This window comes from Lacerta agilis, chromosome 1 (genome assembly GCF_009819535.1).
Source record: "Lacerta agilis isolate rLacAgi1 chromosome 1, rLacAgi1.pri, whole genome shotgun sequence".
Lineage (NCBI taxonomy): Eukaryota > Metazoa > Chordata > Lepidosauria > Squamata > Lacertidae > Lacerta > Lacerta agilis.
The window spans coordinates 75,739,953-75,762,357 of record NC_046312.1 but is presented as its reverse complement, the minus strand read 5'-3'; the positions used below and the strand labels follow the sequence as shown (position 1 = coordinate 75,762,357).

Here is a 22,405-nt window from a genome sequence, read left to right as displayed (position 1 = left end):
CTTGAATGTCCAAATTTGGCAAATGCCATGATACTCTGAGGTGCAGGGGTGGTGGTGGTTGTGATTGGATTGATAGTTGAACTGATCCAATTATAAATTGTTTTCTCCCCAGAGATTAACACCAGAGAGAGAGAAAACATGTTTGTACTGAAAATGGAAAGAGTGCTTGCAAACTGACCTGCCTGCTGGACAGGGCTACATCTGTCACACTCCTTTAGTTCTTCACATGCTTCATTTGTAGAATATTGTAGTGGATGACAAGTATAGCACTTCAGTTACTTCCAGGTTAGTCACTAAAACACACTTATGTGTGGGTTGCTCTTGAAGATAATATTGGAAACTTCAAATGGCTGAGAACTTTGTGGCCAGATTTGTGCCTGGGGTCAGCAGGATGGAACATATTAGGCCAAGTCTGTTCCACTTTCATTGGCTTTTGGTTTGTTTCTGGGCTCAATTCATGGTATTGGCTTTGGCCTTCAAAGCCTCTATGTGGCCTGAGAACAGCATATCTCAGCAACCACCTCTGCATGTATGAACCAGTTCAAGCCAAGCGCTCAGGTTCTCAGACTCTCCTTGTCTTCCCTTGGCCTATGGAAGTAGAACTGGCGGAGAACAAGAGGGTGGTCTTTTCCGTTGTGCCTAAACTATGGAATAGATTCATTAGGGAGACCTGCTCTTTGTCAGCTATTAAGTAGGCATTTATCTAATCCATTTGGCTTTGTTGTTGTTAGAGCCTCTGCTGATGTTTTTAGCTTGCTGTTGCTGGTATAATTTTATGGTGCTATTTTAACTGCTGTTCTCATTTATTTATTTATTTATACCTACCTTATATTGAGATTTCTATAATAACTAATTAATATTTTTGTAATACAATAACAAAGAAGAAACATAAAAAGCAAGTTGTACCATAGAGTATGTACAAAGCGACTAGATGACCTTTGTGGTCTCATCCAACAATTCTATGATTCTGTGATTCTATATCAACACTTGTGTGCCCACCAGTATTTCCTATGGCACCTGCAAAAGGTCTCCGTAAATATCCTCTAAAAATCTATGTTGCATGAGCAATTGTTTGCTTTTGATGCTCAGCTTGTGTTTGCATTGGCTCAGCCTATGCCATTTTGTGTTATGCCATACCCTCATAGCAACTATTATGTGACTGGCATTTGGCATACTTTATCAGAATCCCAAATGTTCCCAGTGGCCCAAACAGGTTGGCAACTTCCCAACTTGACGTTCCAACAAAAGATGCTACTATTTTGTCTATCCTATGTCAGAACTAAGAGCAGTTTAGAAGTACTGTTGCATAGTTGTAATTGAAAAATCCAATATACGGTATAATAAAATATTGAATTGCATATTCACAGTGGGTGGCGGCATGCTTCCAGTCTCACTGTACTCATTGGGACAGGAAAGTGGTGAGATGGCAAAATTAGGAGTGCTCCAAGGTGGTTGCAGGCCAGCAGGTGCACACACCCATTCAAAACTGCAGCTGCCAATCTGGAAGTCCTCCATCTTTGCTGCCACCAGTTCACCCCAGGCACATTTCAATGAGCACAATACTGCTGCCACCAGATGGAGGACACTTGTGCACAAGCCACTTCCATAGATTCATACAGATTTAACAATGAATTTGTGGCACTATACCAGTTTAGCAGTTTTCAATAACAGTAAATATCTCTTTTCTGCCACTTTACAGTTCAGTAACTCTACTAATTGCTGTCATTGAATCCTGTTACATGTTTCAAGAGTTCTACTGTTGTATTACAGTCTATGATGGAAAGATATTTTTTGGCCACAAGAAGCTCAGGCACTTGAAATGTTTCTCTTCTTGCCTGCAATCTAGTTGCACTGAAAAGGGGGAAGTGGCCTCTTTAAAGCTACCATGGGTGTGGTCCTTTTGTGCAGCGGTTTTGCTACACAAAAAGATTCTAATTTGGGCTATCTTTTAATTGCTCCACTGTTAATTTTATTGCATTTTACACATATGGAGCTGGGCATGAAAATGTTGTTCTTCTTGCTAATTCACTTGTAAAGCAATTACAAGTAACAGATCAGTATTGGGAAGTATAAAATCATGAGCGTAACTTCATATATTAAACCATGAATTGATCTTCTTGTCAAACCATAAGTAAGTGTTGCTCTAATACATGTTTCAGAGGTAAGAGGGCATTTTGCACGGCAACTGTAGTATTTGGTAGCAGTGAAATAAATCATTTTATTTCTTGTGTGTTTATTAACTCTTTAGGCGCACCGTCTGGTGATTTATGCAATCCCACCATTGCATTTGGTGTCTTCTTATATAGGATTATTTTACAACTTCTCCCAATTTAAATAAATTTAATGCTTTTTCACCATCAGGAGATAGAATGGCAAGATCTTGCTCCCGTTCATAATTTATATATTTATTATTTATTAAATTTATATACCGGCCTATACCAGGAGGTCTCAGGGCAGTTCAATTTATGACCCTATGGGTTTGAATTTGTGGTAAATTGTGATTAACCAGGAAAGAGCACTTCAGTTTCTGATGAAAATGTCAGCCTGATATGCGGCAGTGTTAGAAACTGAAATAAGAAAGCTAGGAGCTAAATGGCACCTTAACCTAGGTTATGGGCACAACAACAGAATGTCTAGGTCGGGGGTAGGGAACCTGCGGCTCTGGAGCCGCATGCGGCTCTTTCGCGGCCCTGCCGCGGCTCCAGGGCGGCTGCCTGGGGCGCGGAGGTGGCGCAGAGTGGTGGGGGCACTGCGCCTGAGAACTCCTCGGCCGGAGGGAAGACGCGCCAGCCCTGCCAGCGATGGAGGGGTGGTTTGCAGGGGGGGAGAGAGAGGGAGGGAGGGGGCAGCCAGGGGGAGGCGCGGGGGGCGGGGCCTGGTGCGACGGCGGCAGCGCAGTTGGCGGAGCGGAGCGGGGCCGTCCCCGCCGCGGCCCGCCACTGTGAGCGCGCAACAGGCGCTCCTCCTTCGGCTCCGGGGCGGCTGCCTGGGGCGCGGAGGTGGCGCGGAGTGGTGGGGGCACTGCGCTGCGCTCCTGGCCCGCCTGGGCTGCGCCCGCCGCGCCATCCTCCTGACCCGCCGCGCCTGCCCGCTTCCCTCCTTGGAGTGTCGGGCCCGGCGGGCGGCTGGGGTGTCCTTGTGGGGCTTGGCTCCGTTGCGCCTTCCCCGCTCCCCGGAGAGGCGGGCGGGCGGGGGACCTTCCCGGCGTCGGTCGCCGGATGGTGCTGCTGCCGCCTCCGCCTGGCTTTGCTGCTCCGCTTCGCCGTCCGGCGCCTCTTTGGCAGCGGGATCCGGGGGGCGCCCGGGGGCCCGGCCGGGACTCGGAGCCTTCCTGCGCCGCTGTGCAACAGGAAGGCCGGGCGGCGGCGGCGAAAACGTCCGGGCTGCTTCTGAAACCTCCGCCAACCGGTGCTTCGCCAGCGCTCGCTGCGGGCGGTGTACATGCTCAACGATGGCCCCAAGGGCGGCTCGGGGGCCCGGAGCCCCGAGGCCGGCGCGCTGCAGAGCCTGGCGCGATTCCCCCCCCCCAAAAAAAAAAACCTGTTTTTTGCTTTTTGGCTTTTTGCCTTGCTCTCCCACCCCCCCTCTTTTTTTTTTCCTCCCCTCCTTTTTTAATCCAAGGGGAGAAATCCCATTTTTAAAACAAACAAACAAACGAAAAATAAACAAACACCCCCCACAGCTGCTGCAGCCACTCTATTTGAATTTTTATTATTACCCTTTTCTCCCTCTATCCCCCCTTTTTCTTTTCTCTTCCCCTTTTGTTTTTGTTTTCAAAAAAAGGAAAAAGAAGAAAAAGATTTCCCCCCTTTATTTTTATTTTTTAAACTACTACATATTTTTAATAGATATTCTCCCCACCCCACCCCACCCCCAATTTATATTTTTCCACCCCACTTTTCCATTCCCACCCCCTTTTTCTTTCTTTATTAATTCGCTTGCCAACCTATCTTAGAGGGGGAAGCCCTCTCTCCCACCCACCCCACCCCCAATTTATATTTTTCCACCCCACTTTTCCATTCCCACCCCCCTTTTTCTTTCTTTCTTAGTTCGCTTGCCAACCTATCTTAGAGGGGGAAGCCCTCTCTCCCACCCACCACACCCCCCCAAAACAACTTTGAGCTGAACCCCAAAAAACGGGGGTAGATCACTGCTGAAAGTAGATCAGTTTCTTGGGAGTTGGCCACCCCTGGTATAAGACATGTAACTAGAATAAAAATTTTAAAAAACCAAGCAAATAATTGTAATAACTACTGTAATAAAGCACTGCTATAATTATATATAATTTCCCTAAAATTTTGGTTTCATTCGCCTTTCCGTGCTGAAATGTCACAACCTGAAGGACCATGGCTTGCCCCCCCCCCAGTTTTGATCCTGGGTACGCCCCTGAGTCAATGCAAAAAAGTAAGAACTTATTCTTGTTGTTTTTACTAATTATACTTTGCATTGGCTCCTATACGTTATTTATTATTATTGCATTAAGGTAAGAAACAATATATGCAGCGTTATATTTGTTTTAAATGTCGCAATGGTTTTGCGGCTCCCAGGTTTTTTTTTTTCCCTTTGGAAACGGGTCCAAGTGGCTCTTTGTGTCTTAAAGGTTGCAGACCCCTGGTCTAGGTTCATTTTTTTTAATAACGAATACAAAGCTGAAAATGAATGAACTGCAGCTGAAATATTATGTTCATTTTCAACATGGTCTAGTTCAGAGGTCGGCAACCTCCGGCCCATGTGCCGGATGAGGCCCATGAAGGCCGTTTTACTGGCCCATGAGCCGCCTGCCAACTGAGCCTCCCGCTCAGCAAGCCCCCCCGTGCGGCGCCAGAAATCGCGTCTGTGCATGTCCAGACACCGAATACCGCTTCTGCGCAGGGGCAATTTTCAGCATCTGGGCATGCGCAGAAGTGATTTCCAGTGCCACGGACATGTGCAGACGCGATTTCTGGCATCGCGCTGCGCATGTCCAGCCCACAGACACTGTCCGTGGGCTTGATCTGACCCATGGCCGGATAACCTTGCCAACACCTGGTCTAGTCCTTCCCCTGCCCACCCCCCTAATATTCTTAAGAGGGTCTATTTTCCAGGCTTCAGAGAGTAGATGGAAGTGGGGAGGCAGCATAAGTTCCTCCTTTCCTTCCACTCTGCAGTTTTAATCTTAAATCTTAGGTGCAATACTGCACCGAGCTCAGAAACTGCTCACGCTAATGAAATTCCCTGTCGCAAAATGTGCCTAGAACCATGGGAATTTCGAACACTGTAAGCAAGGGAGGACACAATAAAGGTGTGTCCAATTTATGCATGGTTTGCAAGAAGTGGATATCATTATACTGGTACTAGAATGCAGGGTCTTCCAACAAAACTGATGTTGGAAGATTCAGAGCATGCAGTTTATACAGTGCATAGTTAAACTTTGGAATGTGTTCTTGCAAGACAGAGTGAACTTGGATGACTTTAAAGAGAATTAGACAAATTCATGAAGGATGGGGCTGTAAATTAATACTAGCCATGAGGACTGTGTTGTACTATTTCTCTGTATACCTGTTCCTGGGCATCACAAGTGGAGAGAGTTGCTATTGTACTCAGCTGCTGCTTGTGGCCTTCCTATAGGCATCTGTTTGAACACTGTAAAAATATTATGCTGGCTAGATGGATCTGATCCAGCAGAGCTCTTCTTATGTTTTCACATTGTTATGTAATTTCAGGGTTCCCATGATGAGGCTGTATAAACCCTTTGCTTTTTAAATAAATGAACTAGTTGAATTTCTTTCCTTTTTCTCTAAACAAGTAAAGTTTTTAGTGCTACTTTTATTTCTGGGTTGAATGTAGAATATCATTCTTTCATACTTGTTTTATAGTTATTAATTGACAGCTTTGTTATTGGTTCTTGGAATGACTAAGCATTTGTGGGTGAATATAATCTAAAAGGAACAGTGGGGGTTGAATGGTTTTTAATTTTTTTGCCCAGAAACAGTAATGTATCACAGTTACATATATTTGAAATGAAATGTGAAATTCAGGGTGTATAGGTGGAACATTTTATACCTGTTTTCAGTATCATTGCAATTTTAACACCACACTATCTAGATGCATCAGACTGACTTTGGCTTAAGAATGTATGAAGTAATGTAAGTGCTGAAACCAAACAAGTTTCTCTTCCTGTGGTTAATGTTTAGGACATTCTGGGATGGAGCTAAACTGGAAATTAGGTAGAGTCTCAAGACCAGGTTCTGCTACAGTTCGGGTCACAGATTTGGGTCGGCAAGGTCTCCTGAATCCCAGTCCATCAATTAAAGATGATGATGAAGAACTACTTGTGAATGAATATCTTTCCCCCAACAAACTGGTAAGTAGATACCAATTTAATGCATCTGGAATGAGAACTCTGGAATGGAAATAATCAAATTAGGCTTGCTGATACACATTGCATTACTGTGGCATATCTGATGGACTTCCAGTCAAATTGGACTACTGAAAGATGCTTTTGGTACTCCTGGCTACCTCTCAGGCACTTCCATAAACAAATATTACCAGCATGAGTGTAAGGTTTTCAGTGGCTGCTCATGAGTAACCAGGCTGACGCATAAACTTCTGAAACTGAGTTTCTTTATTGTGCAATTATATACAGTGCAACTAAGAAAAAGACGTCCAGCTCATCCTTCGGCAGAGTCCAGGAATGACCCCTTCCGGTTCTTTGCCCAGCATAAAAGGCGCGGGATGCGGAACCCCCACCCTACCCCCTCTGCGTCTGTCCCCCCTGCGCAAATGGGGAGACGGAAGGGGTGCTTCTCCTCCAGCCTCTGCCTGGTGCGAGGGCTCTCTTCCCCTGTCAGAGCCCTGACTCCTATTTCCTGCTCCCATCTCCCCCTCCTCACTAGAGGGATCACTGGTTCCCACACTGGATGAAGATGAATTACTCAGCATCTGGGATGGGGGGGGGGGGGGCTTGCAATACCGATAAAGCCCTGGCAACTCCTTGCCTTCTGGCGAGGGCAGTCCTCTGACAATGAGTATTAATTAGATCCTACAGAGAAGGATTAAAAGGTCCTATTTTACAGTAACCTTATTTCTGTTTAATAGCAAAAGGATTAAAACAGTCTATATTCTAACATCGCAAATATGATTAACATCCCTGAATAAGAGAGGCAGAGAGCTGCCTCAGTATATGGGTCATACATTTGGCACATATAAATCACTCAATTTGTTATGCTAGTGGGCTTCCTCTAGCATGGTATTGTCAACCTTGAATGTCAGTGCAGTTTTCCCAGCATCTCACTCACACTCTTTGAGGCTTGCTTGTTGCTACCTGATAGCTTTAAAAGCAATAACTGCATGGACTGCTCCTGAGACCTATTGCTGACCTGAAGCAATGAGCATCCCTTCATCCACCTTTCCTTGTCCACAGAAGAGCCAGTGTAAAACACTGCTTTCTGTGTGTTGTGCAAAGGAGATAAACTTTCAGATTTTGTTAATATTTGAATAACATTTTGTGTTGGTAAAATAATTGTGCTGTAGGAAAGGGTATGAGTCTGGATTCCCTTGTGACGATGCACTTTTTATGTTGCAGCATGCATTATTTACTCGGTTACTAATTAAGGGCTGGGAAAGGCCTGGGGTGCACTGGAAATATAGCTCACATCTGCTGGCAGGGGGATAGCTAGACAACAGGCTGCATGTTGATGGGATGAAGATGATGGTAAACAGGCAGCGACATGCAATGGTAGACAGGGCTTTCTGTGGGAAAGGAGCTTCAGCAAGGCTGCTTGTGGGCCATTTCCTTTTCTTTCTGTGTGGCAGTTGAAGGAAGGGGAACTTATTTTAAACAAAATTTGGGGAATTCAGTGAATAGACTTTTCCCTTCAGACGCCATGCCTCTGTCAGATTATCAAATGAAATTTCACTAAGAGATGTAATAGAAGCAAAGGCGTAGGAGGGTTGACATCTTTATCAAAACAGCAATTGCTTTTAGAGTGAAAGCATTTTATTTGGAAAGTGTAGGGTGTAAAACCATCAGGATGCCCTTACCCTGGTCAACACACTCTGAAAGCTGTAACAGATTAGCAAATGTCCAATCTGATCTCACTGTTGCAGGATTGGGAGATGAAATGTTTAATGTTTAATGCTCTGCCACGTTAAAAACAAACAAACCCAAAAGCATCTAATTTTACATACAGAGCTAGTAAAATTAGTTTGATCCCCTATCTGCAATCTTAAATGGAACAACCCAGCAAGACCCATGTCTGGTGAGGCTTCAGTCCTAAACAACTTAGCCCTTCAAATATTTGGGGCCTGTTTCCATCCCTGCTGACCTTCTTGGAGGTTCTCTTGGTAGTTCCACCTTCCTCAGAAGTGCAGCTCAGGAGGGAGCTTTCTCTGTGGCAGTCCCTAAACTGTGGAACTCCCTCCTGCAGGAGTGTGAACAGCCTCTTCATTGTACAGATTTTGCCCAATGCTGAAGACACACCTCTTTACCCTGGCCTTTGACAGTTAAGGCATTTCGTTTTGTTGAATGTATATTGCTCTTTTCCACTTAGAATGGTCTTGCTTGTTTTATAGTGGCAACAGTTTTATCGTGTTTATAGCTGTATAATATATTGTTGTGGCCTGCAATGGGATGTTATGATGAAGCGTGGATAAGAAATATTATAAATAAATAAAATAAAAGAACCAGTGCTTTTTGGGGGGGGGGGTATGCAGGGGTACGCATACTCCTAAACATTTTGTGAATCTAAGTTTGGCCTCATTGAGGGGCAGTATTTCAATATGAGTAGGAAAATGAGAGTACCCCTGAACATTTTTAAAGAAAAAACCCCACTGAAAATAACCAATCTGGTTTCAGCACCAACTCAAACTCTTCAAGTTTTCATGTGTCAAGATTTTTGTAATGCAGCACTTACCTTTGACAGCTGCATTCTTTTTTGCCTAATAGGGACTTTCATTTGGCCTGAAAGTTTTGAGTGGGCATTTGTTGGGGCAGTCGCTTCCTGTTTTTTAAAATATAGATATACAACATTGCCAAGGAAACACTAACTATGTTTGCAGCACGCTTTAATAACAAGTCTAATGTAACTATTATTTGACCTCTTGTTGCTCAGGTTGAAGCAGCTGCTTCCATACTGTTAACTTCCTTTTGCTTTTTCAAGTTTAAAAATAGCACTGCCGTTCAACCAATTGATTAGAAACAAATGTTCATTATGTCTTTTTTAGTGCTTAGAACTCTTTAATGGAACAGTAGCAGGAAATCATTTTCTCACCAACACACTTACACAGTCTTAGCATTTTTTTATATCTGGGAGAAGAATCTGTTAGCCTTTCAGAAAGAAAACAATATTTTAAAATTGAGGCTGTGCGTGCCTGACTTTTCCTTTCCTCTTTCAAAACTTTAGGTCCATATCCTACTTACTCTTGGGTGTGGTAGTGTATAGACAGTTTCAAACCAGTTTGCTCAGCATATTTATTACTGCAGTGAGTGTATTTCCTTGTACATATCCTTATGCATTTATATCTTTTTCTGTCCTTTCTGAAAACAGAAGATGAGTCCAGTATGAATCATGCATTGAGCATACAGTCAGCATCACACTACAACAGCTAGTTCTGGGCAGTGTAGAAAGCAAGTTTCTAGTCCTCATGGTTGTAGAATGATTGTACGATTCTATGAAATAAGCTTGAAAAAGTGTTGGCTCTTTTGAGTCTAGTAAGTCTTCTAGTGCTCAGGATCTTTTTGCTCTGCATAGCTTCCTGTCCTTTTTCATGGAGCCATCACAGTGCCCTATTAAATTTGAGTTATTGGTACAAACAATTGAGAATGTGGTATTTTGATTTATATAATTGTAAATTATATTTTGTTCAGTGGCTAACTTTTAGTACCCCAATTGCTGGTTTTCATAAATTGTGGTCATTTATTTTTAGCCGAGAATGCACATATATGCATACGCACACATGAACACACAGGTGATAGAAGAAAAGCTTTTCTCTGAATAATAGATTTGATGGTATCTTGGGATATGCATTTAACTGTACTGTGGGGCCATTCACAGAGAAAACTAAAGTTAGTGGGTTCTGTCTTATATTTTGAAGACAGAATTACTTCCTTTTTTTCTTGGCAGATGATTACTTTTCAAAGTTGAGGTAAATGAATTTGACAGCAAGGCCACAGATAGAATGAACAAGTTCAAAAACATTTCAGACAGTTGTTGAAGTTTTATGGAAAGGTGATGTGAGGGGGAGAATTTTGTTCCCTGTTGAAACTGTTGTGTTGCATGACATACTGGTATGCAATCTAAGAACAGATGCTATCCCATCTATGTGCTTTCCCTTTCCTTTTTCCACTAGGTTAATTTTTTTTTAATTGAACATTTATACATTTAAAAACATTTATACTAATATTCACTTTTTAATAGAGTTCTGCCTCTTCAGTTATAGAGCATAATTCTTACATTAATATATATGTAGACTGCTAGGGCTTTAGGTGCCCTTCAGAATAGTATGCTAACTAGGTGGTGTCCTACATTGTTCCTGCAAAGCCTTAAACGTTGACTGCAGGTCTAAGGTGTCTTATAAAGCAAAAAAGGAAACAACTTTTGTCTACTTCTTGTCTCTAGTGACTATATATTTTCCTATTTTAGACTGCAATGCTAACCACACTTAACTGGGAGTAAACCTCAGTGAATTCAATGTAACTTTCTTCTTAGTAGATTTTAACACAGTTAAGACTGTGGTGTTTGTCTCTTGAAAGAGGTTTCAAGTTGAGCACTACCAACTTCCCATCAGTTCTGGGAAACTTAGACTTTACCCAAGCAGCTCAGCTGTTTTTCGTTCTCTTTCTAATTCTCTGTCGTATTGCTACATATTTCCCACCCTTCTGTAAAGAACCAAAGCTGTATGGATGTTTAGCACAGAAGCTAAACATCAAGTTTGGGGCCTTCTGAGAACCCTTTGTCTAGGACTGAATTACTAGCAGAATACTAATTTATTTGTAGAATATCATGATGAAGGATGCAAGTTTCATACTCTCTGCTTATTGTTGTAGAAAACACTGACTGGGCTAGATGATCTGCGTCAAGTGAAAGCTCTAGAGATGCATGTAGACACGAGAGAGAACAGCCTTGGAAACTTTGGTGAGAAAACATTTTATTCTGGCTCAGACCCTCTTAGTCTTTTATTAGAGCCCATTGTGCTGCAGCTGTGAAAAGGTAAATTCCTTGCTCAGGATTATTAGGAAAGGAACTAAAAATATAACTGCCATATTATAACGCCATTATACAAATCTATGGTGTAACCACATTTGGAATGCTGTGCAAAGTTCTGACTGCATCATCTCAAAAAGGGTATTGTAGAGCTGGAAAAAGTTCAGAAAAGTCAACCCACTTGATCAAGGGGATGGAGCAACTGCCCGATGAGAAGAGGGTATGACACATGGAGCTTTTCAGTTTAGAGTTAAATGGAGTCATAAAATCATTCATGGTGTGGAGAAAGTCGATAGAGAAAAGCTTTTCTCTCTCTCATAATGCTAGAACTGATGGACATCCCATGAAGCTGAATGTTATAAGATTCAGAGCAAACAAAAGCAAGTACTTCTTCACACATCACATAATTAAATGATGGCATTCTTTCCCACAAGAAGGAGTGATGGCCACCAAGTGGTTAGCTTTAAAAGACAAATTCATGGAAGGGAAGGCTATCAATGACAGTCTGCTGCTGAATGTCCGTTGCTGGGAATCACTAGTGAGGAGCGTACGGTTGCACCTAGGTTCCGCTTGGGGGTTTCCCACAGCCATCTGGTTGATCACTGTGAGAATGTGATGCTGGACTAGATGAGCCCATTGGCATGATCCAGCAGGCTGTCCTTGTGTCAGTTGGAGCTAAAGAAAATCTCTTTAATATTAAAGAGGTAGAAAGGTTCCAAATGGAGCAGCTTGTGGGAGGTGGCATTTGTAAAGCTTTCATTTCTAAATACTGACAGGATTTATATTCAAAGCAAGCTGAATAAGCTCTTATTTGAAAATGCTGGTTGGTAAACTCATCCCTTATGCTACCAGGTTTCTTTATGGGAGAGCCACAAATCAAGTTACCCGTGGCACACCCTTATTTTTTATTTTTTATTTTTGCCTCCTGGCAGGCACACTAAGTTGATTGTGTATCTGAGGCTGCCTTCTTCTCTGGGTGAAGAAACAGTTTAATGAAAGAAAATGAACTTGAAGATTTCTGACAAAAATAAAATAGTTAAATATGCATATGTAGGGGAAAGCATTTGGCATGCATCTGTTTCATGAAGCCTATTACTTACAGAACTGATTTATCCTGTAATAATTTGCTTTGTAATACTGATTATGACCTAGAAATGGGCTCATATAAACTATGCATAACAATAATCTTCAATAGCAGCAGTAAGAAAATGCATGTGCTACAGAAGCTTTAAGACTTATTGAACGATTCAGAAACTGGACAATTAATTTGAATTGTATTTTCTACCTAACCACATTGTAAGATCAAAATGGAGACTCCCCATCCCCACTTGCATATGGGTGAAACAGAAAAGAATACAGAACACATGTACAGGCAACAACATTTTACTCTTACTGCTTATCTTTGTTTTTGCAAGTGATGGAGGGTGTTAATTAATTGAAAGATTTTTAATAGATCAAGTGGTTTGACCAGATGTTGTGGTCCTAATAATTTGTAACATACAGAATAAGCAAAATCTTGTTTGAAAGTGTGAATGGTCACAACTATGAGTTATATCTAGATAATACAGTGGATGGTATTTAATTAAGTTTTACTCAGAGTAGGCTGATTGAAATTGATGCAGCTTAGTCGTGTTCATTAAGTCAGTGAGTCTGCTCTGAGTAAAACTTAGTTGAATACCCAGTGCTTTTTTAAAACAAACAAACAAACAAACAACTAAGATTGTGTGGATAAATCTGAAGAGAGGGGGAGATGGATAAGTCAGGAAACATTGGCTGGATACAAGCAGCAGTCCTTGAGAGAGTGTTGAAAAGGTTCTGCTTCCTGTAATATATACACATACAGCATACAACATTCTGCAGAACCTGTTTTACCAGTGGTGAAAATGGGAAGAGTGCGCACACCACAAGCAATAATCCTTTCAAATCTTCTTTAAATCTGAGAGGTGAGGGGAATAGTTCCCAGCAGAAACAGATGTAGGACACAGGGAGAGGTTCTCAAAGGTAACTTTTAAAATGTCAAGTTACTAGTGATGTAAAATATAATCTGACAGTATGTGATCACTTCCAGGCAAGCCTTCTCTTAGTATGGATTCTTCATATGGCATTAGTCAGAGAAGATATGTTGCACCACAGGAATCAATCAGAAATTATGGTGAACAAATATATAAGCTGTACCATTAAAACAACTGCAGTTATGTTATATGTCTAAGAGGATTTCACACAGACTGCTTTTACCAAACTGCAAATTGTTCCGTTTCTTCCCTGTTCTTACAGGTGCTTATCTGCCTAATCTAAAACAACTGAAACTGAATAGCAGCATGCTTATGTCAGTGAGGTAAGGAGCTATAGTACACAAAGTAAAGTCCAGAGTACGCTTTCACTCTCTGTCCCCACCCCATAGCACCTCCTCTCAATAATCCAGAAAGAGCGAGCTAGTTCTGAATCTGCTATATACAGGGGAAAATCTCACTGTTGCTCTATTGCAGTAATAGGGAACTTGTGGCCCTCCATATGTTATTCGACTACAACTCCATTGGCCAAGTTATTTTCATAGTGTTTAGGTGTGTTTTGCACTGCTTTGGAAATGAAAAAATGTGAGGTTTCTACTTTTATTATTCTTTTACTGGATGAAGTGGAATGCTTTTGCAGTCTTAAGAAATTTCTGTATCTCAAAAAATCACATGGAAAGAGCAAATATATCTTGATACCTTTTAGTAAGACCTAAGCCCTACTGATGATCTGTAAATAACAGAACCACACATGGTTTTCCAAGTGACAGTAAGTCGTTCCATGCAATATTGTTATACAGTATGTGGTGGTGAATTGCAAAAGCACTACTCTGACCATATAACACAGCAAGCAGAGCTTATTGCTGAGTTTGGCAACAAGATAGTAGGCACAATTATACCAAGGGAGAAGGCCTGAAAACCTTCCTGTCATAGAGTAATTGTGAGAAACACAAAATTTTCTTCTCCAGCCTGCAGGAGGCAGTGTTTGTGTGAAACCATATTTGGAACTCATTACAAAACCTTTCTGAACCTGTTACACTCTCTGCTCTCTCTTTTTAATGCCAAGACCAAAGTTACCTTGTTTCTCCTATCTCAAGGGTGAGAGCCCACGTTTTTCCCATTGCAATTGCAGCAAAGTCTCTCAATATTTGTGTGTTACTTTGTGGGTTGCAGGTTTATTTCTCAAATATCTAGAGGTTGGCCTACTTATTTTTGCGTGGTCAGTAGGGAGACTTCGTACACAGAATGTGATGAAAAGGTATTGCTTTAGGTCCTTGTTAATTTCCTACTTTACACTTATTTTATGAGGCTTTTACTCTATTGCTTCCATCCATCTCTCTCCTGCCAAATAATATCAGATTTATGAAGTAATAATTGAGGGAGAAACATGGAACACTCTCTGAAGAGAGCAAGTTAAAAAACTATCTTTTACTCTTGCATGATGACATATGTTACTTATCTCCCTAATGATTCTGGCAAAAAGGGCTATATTTCAGAGCTAATGGGGTATTCGTTCTAGTCTGGCTAACAGCCACCGTTTTTAATCTAATTGCTTCTGCTTTCTAATTTCAGGGATGAGTAAAAGGATATATGTAAAATCCTAGATAAATACTTTCTTAAAACGTAGGCTGTTCTATTAGATGCAGCATCCGTAGCTGGGCATATGCAGTAATCCTCAACTATTAAGTGACCTGTCATTTTCAGAGTACTGTATCACAAAACCGCCTATTTGTTTTGAGTCACCTTTGCACTGCTTTATCAGTTAATGTACAGTGGCTCCTATTTGCCTGGAGGGCTAAGGTAGGAATGCCAATAAACATACAGTACAGGGGTAGAATCCAATATTGTAGTAGATGGATAGTTCTGACAAAGCAACCATCTCTCCTTGCCAGACGGAGTGATTTCTCCTTTCCCCACACACTGTTCTGAGGGTTCGCCTGACCTTCCTGAGCAAATTTGGGGAGGGAGGGGAGTCCTGTTGCGCTACCAGGACTCTACCAAGGAACATGGTAGAGGTGTATATGATTATGCATTATATGGAGAAAGTGGACAGAGATATGTTTTTCTCATAATACTAGAACCTGGGACCACCCAGTAAAGCTGAATGTTGGAAGATTGAGGGCAGACCTCAAAAAAGTAGTTTGTCACAAGGCACATAATTCAACTGTGAATTCTGCTCTCAAAGACATAGTGATGGCCACCACCTTGGATGGCTTTATTATGTATCAGATTTCAAAATTATTTGACCTGTCTCTTTATGTAGAGCCCAGAGGTGCTCTGTGAAAACTCTGTGAGGAGCCCACCCTTGCAGCAACATCTTTGTCCCAGAATCAGGCTGCAGTCCTATATCCACAAAAATGGGAGTAATTCCCATTGAATCCTGTGGATTTTACTTTTGAGTAATGTAAAGAATTGTGCTGCTGGGACTTTTAGCAGGCAGATGGTTGTTTTTCATCATACCTGGTAGTAAGGATTGTTTATGAAAAATCCCAGATCTTCATCATTTTCCTTTCCATTCAGTGCAGGTGTGGGAAACCTTTCTGCCTTCCAGACACTGCTGAACTACAACTCCCATCAGTCCCTGCAAGCATAACCAATGGCCAAGGAAGATGGAAGCTGTGGTTCAACAGCATCTGGAGGTCCAAAAGTTCTCCACACCTGATATAATGTGATGGATACTCAATATTATATTTTCCTCTTTCTTGCCCTCATTTTTGGTTACGATATTTAGAAATATGGCTGTTTGCAGCAAACCAGAGATCTAATCTCAGTTTGCAAGCCTCCAGATTTATATTCAGGAACCCAATACCACAAATGATGCTGTTTGTCTGAAAACAGATACGTACATATCTAACTAATTTGAAATGCACCTGCAACACGTTGCTCCCAGCGGTTATGTAGGTTCTAAGTGATTTAGTCAGAAATGAGAGAGGAACAATTATCATCAACCGTTGAGAAAACGCAAAGAATTGAATGTTGGGAGATAATAGTGTAATTAGGCAGCTGGCAGGAGAGTTGCCCATCCTTATCAGTCTCCATGGCAACAGTGGTCCAAAGAGTCATCAGTTACAGAAAGGAGTAGAACATAATCTTCAGCAAGAAAGATGAGATCTATAAAGAGTTAGTTTTTCACTCTTGTCTGTCACTTATCTGCTTTCTAAGACAATTGCCCTCCAATATCAGACTAAGAGAAAAGTGGCTTAAGGACAGTAAATTAAGCTGCATTGCTTATTATCCCATTGGATAATAAGTAGGCACTTTTGATCACATTGTTTAATTCAGAGCTTGAAAGTTGAAATTTGCAATTTATACAATGTATTTTCATAAGTTGGTCAGTCTACAAATTATTATTTTATTATTTTATTTTCTAGAAAATGATATATTATTCTTTTGATAGAAATTTTGCCAAAAGGATAAGTTTCAATTTAGGGCAAAGATACTTTTGAGACACAAGTATAGATTAACATTATAAAATGTATTCTTTAATGCTAAAAGGCCCATGTATGCAGCAAGCTTTAAAAAAAAAAATTTAATGCGTCTCAAGAACACACTGCAACAGGAATTGAGGTAATGGTCATTAATATGTGAGTTAGGAAGGAGGTCTAAACAACTTATTAGGCACAGGAATATTAATAACTATTAAACAATGTGATCAAAAGTGCCTACTTGTACAGAGGCTGCAAACTAGAAATACTACCGGTAAGTTGTACTGAAGGGGTTTCCATGGAACATGTTTAGATATGAACTATCTTTTCACATTGGAAGTACCTGCTAGTATGTACCACCATGTGTTATTTAGATTTTGCAGAATCAGTCTTTTATTTTAGTACTGTACAAGTTTATCTTCCCTTCTCTTTATTCATGTTTTTAAAGGGTAATAAATGTAAACATAGCTCTTGTAATTATCTTGCATTGTAAACTATACTGGCATGGACTCAAGAGAAGTGCTGGCAGAAAGGGGTTGGCAAAAAGTGACTTTTTCAGCCCCTGGCACCACAGACTTTCTTATTCTCCAGCATGGCTCAGCCAGTTGTTTCTCCCTGCCTTCTAAATTATTTATTCCACACCCTCCATTTGAGCAGAAACTGGGCATGTGCAGAAACTGCCCAGCAGAGGGTCATGTAGGCCATTGTTTACATCCCTTAGTGTAGTCTGGAAGCTGTACCAAGTGAAAAAAAAATTAAATTACAAAAGGAAATCAAACAAGTTAGCCATAAAAATGGAGTGATTTGAGAGAAGACAGACAGATTCCAATTCCCATAGAGATCCTGAGAAAGCACCAGAACATTCACATTGAATGGAGACCTCTTGCACCCCATGCTGCTGCAGAGACTTACTCTCTGATCTCATCCTGATCACTGCTCCATTTAGGAGGGCCAGGCTGCTGGGCTCTTGGGGGGGAAGAAGACATCAGCTTAAAGGTGCTGGGGCAGCATGCCAAGGGAGAGAGGGCTATACTGGAATCCTACGAGGAGCCCCTTTACACCCTTCTCCACTACATGGGAAAAGCAGAATTGCAACCACAAAGTTTAATTTGTGTTTGAAAAAGACACATTTCTGAGACCTTCAGGTTAGCTCAGTTGATTAGAGTGTGGTGCTGATAACACTAAGGTTGCAGGTTCGATTCCCGTATGGGGCAGCTGCATATTCCTGCATTGCAGGGATTGGACTAGATCGGGGGTCAGCAACCTGCGGCTCCGGAGCCGCATGCGGCTCTTTTACACGGCTGCCGCGGCTCCGGGACGGATACATCCGCCCACTTCTCCAGCTGGCAGCGACCGCCTTCCAGCTGGCTGGCAGCCCGCCCTCCGGAGGCTGAGGGTGCTGCTCAGGGGTGTACCCAGGATCACCTGGTCTTGAACAGCGGGGCAGCGGGGCTCGGAGGCGGTGGGGACGCAGTAGAGGTGGCGCAGCTCAGCCGAGGGCTCTGGCGGGAAGCGCGCCTGAGGCGCGCATGCTCCTTCGGGAAGAGATGGAGCTGGGCGAGCGGGAGGGGGAACTTTGAAGACCCCGCCTCTGCCTCCGAAGCAGGCGCCCATGGGAGAGGCCGCCCCCCGAGCCTGCCTGCCGGGCCCAACCCTGCCCAGCTCCGGGAGTCTTCCTAGCGTGGGAGGTGGCCTTGGGGCGGACAGGGGAGCTCTGGGGTCGGCGGGTATGTGGGACCCCGCGGCATCCAGAGGCAGCTGGGAGGCGGGACGGGATGGGGGCAGGAAGGGGGCCTTCAGACGCGTTCCTGCACGGGCACTGGAGGCCAGGACTCCTCGGCTGGGTCGTGGGACCGCGGGGGAGGGCTGGCCGCGGTTCCTCTCGGAAGGCTGCTGGCTGCTGCGTCGAGGCGAGGAGGAGGTAGGCAGCTGCGGGCTGGGCCAGGGGCGGCGGGCGAGGGGGGAAGCCCTCTTTTAAAAAATGGTCGAGGAAGCGGCGCCTGTTTCCCTGCCACTGCCTCCTTCGCTCCTGGTTCCGCTCGCAGCCTCAGACCGCGCTCTCGCAGGCGCGCGTCTCTCTCTGCCCTGGAGCAAGGCCGGGACGTTTTGCAGTTTTTCCTCTGTCCTGAGTGTGTGTTAGGGGAGCCTTGACAAAGCACCTGTTGGCATGGAAGAGAGGAGTCCTAACTTGGATCTGTGTTCATGTGCAAAATCTATCGCCATTGTCATTAAGGGGGCAGGGAACTCCCCTAAAAAGGTTTGAACACTACGAACTACTACAGCCACCTGTACGCAAGTCAGCACAAACATCACAGGCTTCTCTGGTGCAATTCTGTGCTTTATTTAGCAAGAGAGGAGGTTGGAAGAGGTGAACATAGCCTCTGGTCTGGAATATTAAGGGTAAAAGACACTAAGATTATTGTAAAAGCCAGCAGTCTTCAATAAGACATGGGACAAACATTTAACACAAGTGTGCAGTTGAGGACTCATTTTTTTTAAAAAAAACAACAAATCAAATATTTGTATGCTGTTGCAACCCACCTTGGATCAGGCTGTGACCTGGTAGTGGTCCCCAGGGTGGATAAAAATGAATGTTTTTTTTATTAAAAAAATGGATTTTTAAAATTTAAATCGGATTTTTTTATTTAAATCGGATTTTTTTTATTTAAATCGGATTTTTAAAAATAAAATGCAGTGTTATATTTGTTTTAAATGTCGCAATGGTTTTGCGGCTCCCAGTTTTTTTTCCCCTTCGGAAACGGGTCCAAGTGGCTCTTTTGGTCTTAAAGGTTGCAGACCCCTAGATGATCCTCAGGGTCGCTTCCAACTCTACAGTTCTATGGTTCTAAGTGATTGGCAGCAATTCCTATTAGTTTCAGGGGGTTGCTGATATGAAGTGCTTTGAGGCTGGGCTACCACTTTTTATTTTCTTTCAGGATCTTTGACATGACATCTGAAATTACTTTAGGTTTAAACTGGTGAAGCCAAAGGGAGCTTCTTCTGGTATCTATCCAATAAGTTTTTGGCTCAGATAAAGCTGTTCCAAATAGTTTTGAATAAAGAATTTATTGAGTAAATTGTGGTTCTCTCAAAATGCCACTTTGTGCCAAACCACACTGGCTTTCTCCCTTGTTTTCAAGAAGTGTCCTCAACTCAAATAATTGGATGTCATGAATGTGTACTATGGAAGGATGTGTGTAAAAAGGGATTTTGCAATGCATATTGAAATGTTGAGTTCTGGAAAATCATTAGTGATCAATTTTACTTTACTAATCCTTTTAGACAATAATCCTAGCTTCACTTACCAGGGAGAAAGCCCAAGTGAACACAGTGGAAATGATTTCTAAGTAAACATGCATAGAATTCTGTTAGTCACTTTTATGCTGCTATGACTTCATCTCCAAAGACTCCTTCATTGCTTGGAGAAAACACTCAGTTTAAGCTTTTGGGTTCACTTTCAAATACTGCAGTGCAAAATAATCCAAGCCAAGCTCTCAGGTATGAATTAATTCAAGTTAGTTTTGGATTGTTGAACACCCAACTCAGTGGGCAGTTACTTTGGGATCACAGACACTTTCCTTTTAATCAATTAATGCATATGTGACCTTATTATAGCATTTATCTCTGGCACTTAGTTTGAAAATTAATAGGGTAGAATACTGTTTTGACACATGGGGAATCAGAGCAGAACTGAAAAAGGATACACCAGGGGAAGCCAAATCGGTGCATCAAGATGTTCCACTCTAGCAACCACCAGCCCCAGTCAGCATGGTCAATGATTAGGAATGAATGGATTTTAACTAGCTGTTGTCATCTGGAGAGCACCACATTGGCTATCCCAGGCTTATATCCTGTATCTCTGTTTGGGTGCACTTATGTGGTTTTGCATGTGTGTGATGGGTATATGTATGAATTCGTATCTCTGAAAAAATCAGTGGGTGTTATGGGACTGCCTACTCTAGCCTCATGGCCTGGGGCCCAGTGACACCAATACATGTTCCAATCCAAGCAGAGCGTGCAACATTGGGGTGGGGATAGACCCAGCTTTTGGGGGCATCCTTACTCCCTATGTGTGTACACAATAATGCAGGGGTTGTCAACCTGGTCCCTACCGCCCACTAGTGGGCGTTATGTATAAAAAGGTTGACTACCCCTGCTCTAATATCTTCTCTCTCTAGCTGCCAAGGAATAAGCAATGTAAGTGTATGCTGTCATCAGCTTTTGAACCTGAGCAGGATAAACTGCAAAATCAGAAATCCGTGCGACAGAAGCTGAAATGTGCTTTCTATAAAACTGTTATTTATTTATTTATTTATTTATTTATTTATCCATCCAGCTAGATTTTTTTACCACTTAATTAACAAAAAACCTTAATTGTTTACATAAAACCATATAAAATATGCATAAAAGGCTAAAATCTGTCTTTAAAAACAGCTAGACATAAAATTGATCAAAATATAGATAAATTTAGCAATTTTAAAATAAATATATGTAATAAAATTACATGTTACACTACTCATGAGTATGAGCTCCTTAATATAAGGGTGCTATTGTGAAACCTAATGGGTGAATTTGACCCTTAATCTAAAGCTCTATTGCTTTGCCAAAGATGATCAGTCATACAATAGTACAATTAAAAATGGGACAAAACTAAAAAATATTAAAATGAACTGAATACATAACCCTTGGAGCTTACAGTATCAACTTTCTTTAAGGGACCTTGGAACAGCATTGTCTAATCTTCAAGTCCTCTGGATGGCTCGCTGTGGGCTTCCAGATTTAGATGGTATCTCTTCCTGCTGCTCTTTGAAGGTAGGACAGATTTGAAATATTTCTTCAGTTGCCCTCTTTACTTAATGGTCTGCTTCGTTTTATGAGGCAGAGAACCTTAAGTTCCTGTTCATTTTCTTTCTTTCTTAAACTGATGCTGGAGCCTTCTAAAAATTAATTTTAGGTCTGATAGAAATCACTGCCATTCCTTGTAGTTAAAAGGTACTTCCATCATAATTTATCATGTATTGTGATTGGCAATTCTGGGCCTTGAGGGGGTCTAAAGCATAGCTATCAACTTTTCCTTTTTCTTGTGAGGAATCCTATTCAGAATAAGGTAATTTCCCTTTTAAAAAGGGAAAAGTTGACAGCTATGGTCTAAAGTTCAGTATTGTGCCATATCTCTAAACTGCAAGCCATGGGTTCACTGTTATTACTTAATGGACAATGGTTAAAACTTCATGTTGATAAGATCCCTTTGTTTTCCTTTAGGAACTCTACATAGCATATAACAATATTGCTGACTTAAGTCAACTGAGCCTGTTGGAGCACCTTGAGATTCTAGACCTAGAAGGAAACAATGTGGAGGACCTCAGTCAGATTCAGTATCTGGGGCTCTGTGTTACTCTGTCTGCCCTTACAGTGGAAGGAAATCTTATTTGCTTGAAGCCAAGCCCACAATCTCCAGAGGTAACTTTGCTTGCTTTTAGATTTCATTTAAAAACATGCATATGTGTTTTAATCTGATTACAAGAAGATACTGCTTAACACAGCATAGTTTACCATGTGAATGCTTACATAGGGAGGCAAATGCTACCCACTCTAAGTGAATAGCTAAGTTGCTGTTGTCTGTATCACCTCATGCTCGGCCAGAGAGGCTTTTTACAATCAAGCTGTCTATAAATTTTATGAAATAAATAAATGACAACTGATTTAAGCACCCCAAGTACTGTTGAGCACTGTGCAACCCAAAGCAATTATTTGAAGGGAGTTCCACTGAAATCAGTGGGACGTGTTT

General features: G+C 42.1%; 1 protein-coding gene across 5 annotated transcripts in view; it reads left to right on the top strand.

Annotated features, from left to right (window-relative positions):
- The first annotated feature begins 258 nt into the window (after positions 1 to 258).
- Positions 259 to 22,405, top strand: part of LRRC56 (leucine rich repeat containing 56) — a 37,877-nt gene continuing 15,730 nt past the window's right edge. For 3 of the 5 annotated variants that reach the window (XR_004427080.1, XM_033155965.1, XM_033155977.1), the window contains exons 1-6: positions 259 to 285; positions 6,174 to 6,343; positions 11,027 to 11,114; positions 13,458 to 13,518; positions 21,333 to 21,429; positions 21,880 to 22,077. Coding sequence is in view for 4 of the 5 variants with exons in the window: in XM_033155965.1 (XP_033011856.1) it covers positions 6,185 to 6,343; positions 11,027 to 11,114; positions 13,458 to 13,518; positions 21,333 to 21,429; positions 21,880 to 22,077 (603 nt within the window). In the remaining variant the exon portion in view is untranslated. Of the gene's footprint in view, positions 286 to 6,173; positions 6,344 to 11,026; positions 11,115 to 13,457; positions 13,519 to 21,332; positions 21,430 to 21,879; positions 22,078 to 22,405 lie in introns of those variants that run through there. The other 2 variants (XM_033155994.1, XM_033155984.1) reach the window with 2 other exon arrangements.